This window comes from Pseudorca crassidens, chromosome 14 (genome assembly GCF_039906515.1).
Source record: "Pseudorca crassidens isolate mPseCra1 chromosome 14, mPseCra1.hap1, whole genome shotgun sequence".
Classification (NCBI taxonomy): domain Eukaryota; kingdom Metazoa; phylum Chordata; class Mammalia; order Artiodactyla; family Delphinidae; genus Pseudorca; species Pseudorca crassidens.
The window spans coordinates 26,701,353-26,708,348 of NC_090309.1; the positions used below are offsets into that span (position 1 = coordinate 26,701,353).

A 6,996-nucleotide genomic window follows, 5' to 3' on the forward strand; every position below is an offset into this window, starting at 1 on the left:
CCTGCTGGATGAAGAGGTTGACTCCATTAACGTACTGTCACCTCTCTCTGAAGTACCTCAGGTAGGTCGCCGACTGCGTTCGGCTCCAGGAGATCCTTCCCCAGTGAGCGTACCCAGAACAAGAAGCAAACTAAATCCCGCCTGCCTCGAAAAAGAACTGTTGAATCTCGAGCAGCGGAGACGTACGTAGAGCTCATTGAAGCCAATACTTTTCTTTGCACAGGAAGAAACTGAGGACGTCTCGTCCAAAGTCAAGGTGCTTAAGGACCGGGCGGAGCCCACAGATCCCCCAGCTTCCGGCCCTGCCGGAGGAGTCTCGCCTCCTCCCTCGCCGGAAGTGGTGGACGGAGCCCCGGCTCTCCTTCGCGTCCGCTGATGCGATTCAAGCCGGGGAAGAAGGGTGTGCCGGGAGGGCGGAGAAGGGGCGCAGCTGAGGGCGATCTTCCGGAAGTTCAGGGCATTGTTTCCGTGGGGAAGATCTTACGAGACGAACAGGGACGCGACGGTGAGTCCTCGCCGAGCAAGAGCTGGCCGGGCGGGAACGGAAGACGCAGTCCCGGCACCCATTTTCTAGAAAACGGGTGTGATCCTCGGCTTCCTCGTTTATCGAGCGCCTCCCGAGGCCCGGCCCTAGGATGCAGCCCGGCAATGATCTGCGTAGTCTCTCCCTGATGTATCAGCTGACGATACATCATCCTGATAAGGCCGCGACTCATCAAAGTTGTGACAGAGGAGCTCGTAGAATAGGGAGCTAGTCCTGGGTTCTGGGCGTGCTGGTAAATGGGCTCTTACCGGCGAGTTGAAGGGAGGGAGGATTGCATCAGGGGAACTGCCTGTCCTAGAGGGCGCGTGGGGTCGGGATCTTGGTGAATTGAAGCTGAGAAGTCAAGTGCGGCGGTGGCGGAATGAGCGCGATCAGGGGAGGGGTGCGCTAGGAAGCCGAAGAGGGAGGAAGGGTTCAGATCATAGAGTTTGGAACGCCCGTGGGTGGAGGTTGGATGGTAGGAGGGCAGGAATGGTGAGGCGACCACTTCTAGGAGGTCACAGATGTAGATGAGAGATGGTGGCCTACGGTGGTGGCAGTGGGTATAGGAGAAAATTGGAGCTGTCGAGATGATAATTAAAAATTGACAAGACTTTTGGATTAGATATGGGATTTGAGTGAGAGGTTAGTATCCAACGATGATTCGAAGTTTCTGACCTGAGTGAATTATATAAAACAAAACAAACCAATTTGACGTTTGCTAGGGGGCCTTTTTCCCCTAGTGTAAAAACAAAAACCACAAAAAATTTTTCCTCCCTAGTTATATGTACTCATTATATTTTGTGTGCACACTGCAGAAAATTCAGAACATATACACAAAAATATTTTTTATAGAAAACAATAAAAATTACCTGCAATTCTGCTATCCAAGATGGCCGTACTTTGGTGTGCTTCCTTTATGTTTTTGCTTTCTGAGTGCATCTTTTTATATAATTGGGTATACATTCTGTCTGTATCTATTTTTTTTCCATTGGACGTTATCATGATAATAAAGGTTGAACTGCTGTGTGCTAGGACGTTATTCACAAATTTTATTCTTTCCTGATTGTAACAGAAAAGATCAGATGTAATTCCAGCAAGTCAAGGATAACTTTTTGTTGTATTTTTCTTTCAATATTTTTTCTTTTTGTGTACCTTTTAAAAAACCCCACAATTTGTGTCACATTTTGTGTTTTGTTTTCCAATCAGATGTGAAGTACTTAATGTTATTTATTGCTATATTTACACATCCTTAACTACTCTTCAAGACTAGTTTTTAGTGGTTGTTTAGTAAAAACCAATCCCCTGTTACTAGTCAGGTAGGTTTTCAACTTTTTACTCTTAGGATGATGAGAAGGACATCTTATTACATAAATCTTCAGATTGCCAATTTATTCCTTAAGAAAAATGCTAGCAATGGAACCTAGGTGAAAGGATAAAATGAACCTATAAAATTGCCTCACCCAAATATCTCATTGGGACTGTAATTGAAATTGTTTTAAAGATCAGATTTTTGCAGTGCTTAGTTTTTCCATTTCAAAGATAGATTATGTCTTTCCAGTTATTTGTATTTTATGTCCTTGTTAAATTTACGTCTATAAAGGGTCAGTATTATTATTTAAGAATTGTACCCTCGTGGCTAAATTCCCATGTGTGAAATGAATATCTTTGAGTTGTGTCATACTTTCTTCTATAAGATTATTTTCTTTATATTTGTGTCTAGGTTCTGCTAAAATATAAACAAATGGTGAGATCAGAAAGCTAAAAAGACCAAGTTAGAGTGAGGTTTCCTTAATGCTATAAGTAACCTGTGGTCTAAACAATTTTTGGTTTTCTGCTCCTAGTTGTCTGTTGGGAAGCTGCCCTTCTTCCATGCATCAGAGCCTGCCTTATCTGCACAGCCAGGGGGCCAGGTGTCAACCTTGATCCTTTCCCAGGAATGGTAAAGGAAGCTAGAAACAGCTCAGCAGGGTTAGGAAGACAGTGTCTCATGAGAATGCCAAATGTTTTGGGGTGGATTTTTCTAGTTTAACAGTTCTACATCTCATTATTCAAGTTACTTTAATATATTTAATTGTTAGTAAGGATATTTGTTTGTTAGTGACTTACAGTTGTTAACTTTTGGTCTTTTGGTCTTGTGCAATAGAATCTTGCTTATCGATGAAATGCAATTAACACATCAGCTGGACCTATTTCCCGAATACAGGGTGACCCTTCTGTTATTTAAAGATGTAAAAAATGCTGGAGACTTGAGAAAAAAGGCCATGGAAGGTGCCATTGATGGCTCATTAATAAATCCTACAGTGGTAAGTACTCGTGGGAATGAGTGAACTACATGGGGAGTTTAAGAATATGATGATTTTTCATGACGTTATAGGTTAGCCTAAAATTGTTATCTTCAGGTAAAAAGTTCTTGTCCAAGCTGTAGAGTGGAATCAGATTTGGCCAGCCTTGAATTTAACAGTGACTAGAAGCCGAAGTGCCAGGGCCTGCCCTTGGAGATGTGAAAGGTGGTCTAGCTCTGATGTGATGGCAGATGCCTGGATCTCCATCTTCTCTTCTGAACTAGAAAATCTCTGTAAAGGAGACATTGCATAGTGGTAGAATCAGCAGGACTTAAATCCCAGATATGCCATTTATTATGACTTTGAGCAAGTGGTAGCCAACCTTTATATAGTGCTAATTTGGTTCCTGGCATTGTTCTAAGTTCTTTACATATACCGCTAACTCACTTAATCTTCATAACAACCCTGTGAAGTAAGTATGGTGATTATCTGCTTCTACAGATAAAACACTAAGGAATTTGCCCAGGTTCCCTCGGTGGTAAGTGACAGAACTGGAATTCCAACTCATCCTTTGCCTTGGTTTCCTCATCTATTGCATGTGAATAATGATACAGATATCATAGGGTCGTTTTGAGAAGTATAGAAAATGAAGGTAAAATGTTGAGAATATGGCCTTTCCCATAATAATAGCCCTCAATAAGTGTTGTTTTAAAACTTTTTACTATTTACCTAAGTTGCTTGCAGCTGTAAAATTCTGTGATTTTCTAAACACCGTAGGCCCTTGAGATTTTGAAAATTTTGAAAATGTAGTCCGTAGGAATTGTGATGAAGTAAAACAGCCTGACACTGGAGTTACCATGATATAGGGCATATGTCTTCAGAGTACTCCAGATTCTCTGTATGTAATTCTTTTTGTTCTCTTTGATAGATTGTCGATCCATTTCAGATACTTGTGGCAGCAAACAAAGCAGTTCACCTCTACAAACTGGGAAAAATGAAGACAAGAACTCTATCTACTGAAATTATTTTCAATCTTTCCCCAAATAACAATGTAATTAATATGGAATTTACTTACTTTATATCTTTTGACCTTGTCATGGTAGCCTTTGTACTTATTGTTGGGTTGGAGCCTGTTGTTAGTAACAAACAAAAATAATAGTGAAGAAAGAATGCTGGACAGAGAGTTAAGGTTTAGTATTGCCTCTTACTAGACAAATAAGCTTTGGAGTCACTTCACATATGAGTAAACTAAAGTTTAGCTAAATTAAATGAGGATAGTTTTATTTGTCCTTCCTGACCATATAGAGTCAGGAAGATCACTCTAAGTGATTTAAATCTAATGATAAAAATTAGGCATGGATATTTGTGTGTTATCATGTTTATCTTTCGTTCTCCCCATAAACTCTTTGAGGATAGAACCCATGTCTTTTCCATACACCAGAAGTCTGCCTGGGACCTAGAACAGCCCTTTAACACATGCTCACACACCCAGTGCATAGGAAGAGTTTGTGGTTTGAGATACTGATAGTAATCAAAGTTATTGAGTTTAAAATATTCTACCTGGGGCACATTTGAAAAAAAATGTAATTTTGCTGACAAAGTTTTAGTATTACTACTACTATTAACAACACAATCAAGTGCTGACATCAAGAGAAAAGTTAGGAAACCCATGGCATAGTTTCAAATACAGATGTTTGAAAAGTTTATAAAATGTGTGGTGATAGAATTCCGCAGTACCTGGGGGAAAATTACTGGGTTACTATTGTTTCTTTGAGATCACTGAAATAACTCAGGAGACTGTACAATTCATAAACATCTGTTGAGCTTGTGTCTGTTCCAGCTGTAGGGGCAGAAGAAACAAATATGTTTCTGAGGAAGGCAGATGAACAAGACAAAGTCCAAATGCCCTAAGATAATTGATATAATGGGAATAATAATGCAAATCTGTGGGAACAAAGAAGCAATTCATTCTGTAAAGAGGAAAGTGCAAGGGGAGTGACATTTGAACTGGACCTTGAAAGATGAGGGCACTCCAGGCAGAGGGCAAAGTGTGAGCCCAGGCAAAAAAGTATGAAATGACGGGAGCCCCAAACAGTCCCGACTGGCTAGAGGGCAGGAGTGCATGGCTAGAGGGTCACTTAGGTCCAGGGGGAGTGGGTGTTTGTGCGCCATGCCAAGTCCAGGCTTGACTCTATGGGAATGAAGTGCAGCTTTGAGCAGGGAGTACTCAAGAGGCAGAGCTGGTAGATATTAGGAAGGGATTGTTGAAAAACTGTAGACAGAGAAAACCATTAGGATATGAAAAATAAGAATCTGACCAGGAAAGAGCACAAATGGGGAGAGATTTCAGATGTTGAAACTACTGGTTTTATTGTCTTTTTTTCCCCCTTAGATTTCAGAGGCCTTGAAAAAGTTTGGTATCTCGGCAAATGACACTTCAGTTCTGATTGCTTATGTTGAAGAGGGAGAAAAACAAATAAATCAAGAATACCTAATATCTCAGGTAGAAGGTCATCAAGTTTCTCTCAAAAATCTCCCTGAAATAACAAATATTACGGAAGTCAAAAAGGTTTGTAAGCCTATATTTTTAGAAAGAGCATGATAGATGTGGAATAATACTGTTGGTTTGCTGAACGCCAATGCTTCTATATATATTTTTAACTTTTAAGAAAGGTTAATATAATTAAAAGTTACTTGAAAAATAATTATAGATGCAAAGAATTGGAAATGCAGGGTTATGTAACATAATTAAAAACTTAGTTGATGCATTCTTTATATATAATTTTATTTATTTATTTGTGGCTACGTTGGGTCTTCATTGCTGCGCACGGGCTTTCTCTAGTTGCGGCAAGCGGGGGCTATTCTTCGTTGCAGTGCGCAGGCTTCTCATTATGGTGGCTTCTCTTGTTGCCAAGCACGGGCTCTAGGCACGCGGGCTTCAGTAGTTGTGGCACACGGGCTCAGTAGTTGTGGCTCGTGGGCTCTAGAGCACAGGCTTTAGTAGTTGTGGCTCACGGGCTTATTTGCTTAGCAGCATGTGGGATCTTCCCGGGCCAGGGCTCAAACCCGTGTCTCCTGCATTGGCAGGCGGATTCTTAACCACTGTGCCACCAGGGAAGCCCAATGCATTCTTTTTAAAAGAATAGATAATTTTAAATATCTATATGTTACACAGTACATTTAAATATCTATATCTTACACAATGTAGTATGAAGTTAATGTCTAGATGTATGCTTTTAAAACTGGTACAAATGTATTTCTATGTTTAGAGAGTTATCACCATAACTGCAATTGAAACTTTTGATGTAAGTGATGAATTGTCATCTATTTTCCAAACTTTAAACACATTGTGATTTTACACCATTATCCCAATAATTGAGTAATAAGTTAATTCACATATACATGCTCGTGTAATGAAAATTAGTAGTACATGAATATGTCAGCATGTCATAATCTGTCTTTTATTTTTACAGATATATAAACTATCTTCACAAGAAGAAAGAATTGGGACGTTATTGGATGGTATCATTTGTAGGATGTCAACAAAAGATGTTTTGTGAAATGACAGAAATATTAAAAATTTTCAGCAATTATAAAAACCATTCATTATTTTTTCCAGATTATAAAATCTATTATGTTTGTTGTAGAAAAATTTAAAGCACAGAATGGTAACAAAGGAAAAAAAATAAAACCATTCCTGATCCTATCTCTTAATATTTTAAAAGATAACCATGGTTACTGTTATTTGTTACTGCCTTCTAGTCTTCTGTTTCTGTTCAAATATATTTTATTTTTATGTAAGTGGAATAATTGCTAACATTTATTGGGTGTCTACAATGTACTGAGTTCTTGTTTTCATGACTTTATATCCCTCAGCTCATATTCCTGCACTTCCTTCTGGCTACTCCAGCATTGCTGTTCCAAGCCTCCTGGTTCCAAGTTTTTACATGCAAGAATTCATTTAATTATCACAGCATCATATGAGGTAGATACTGTTAATACTCCCATTTTACACAAAGGCAACTAAAAGGTTGTAGAAGTAATAAATAACTTGCCCGAGGTTTTACAGCTAAAAGTCATGTTTTATAAATGCTTTGGTTTTTTGGTTTTTTTTTCTATTTTGTCTTAAAATATGATTGTGTCAGTCAAGATAGAGTAGGTTAGGGGTCAGCAAACTTTTCTGTTAAG

At 39.3% G+C, this 6,996-nt stretch overlaps 1 protein-coding gene across 5 annotated transcripts; it reads left to right on the forward strand.

The window, feature by feature from the left end:
• The first annotated feature begins 344 nt into the window (after positions 1-344).
• Positions 345-6,609, forward strand: TPRKB (TP53RK binding protein). 5 transcript variants are annotated; one of them, XM_067704668.1, is made up of 6 exons: positions 512-776; positions 2,368-2,465; positions 2,670-2,829; positions 3,737-3,859; positions 5,201-5,377; positions 6,282-6,609. In XM_067704668.1, the coding sequence occupies exons 3-6, from the start codon at positions 2,689-2,691 to the stop codon at positions 6,366-6,368; spliced, it is 528 nt and encodes a 175-aa protein (XP_067560769.1). In that variant the 5' UTR covers positions 512-776; positions 2,368-2,465; positions 2,670-2,688; the 3' UTR covers positions 6,369-6,609. The 5 variants fall into 5 exon arrangements, with proteins under 5 accessions (XP_067560770.1, XP_067560766.1, XP_067560769.1 ...); XM_067704669.1 differs by lacking the exons at positions 512-776; positions 2,368-2,465 and adding an exon at positions 345-505 and having other exon boundaries at positions 3,755-3,859; XM_067704665.1 differs by lacking the exons at positions 512-776; positions 2,368-2,465 and adding an exon at positions 346-505.
• Positions 6,610-6,996: the final 387 nt, after the last annotated feature.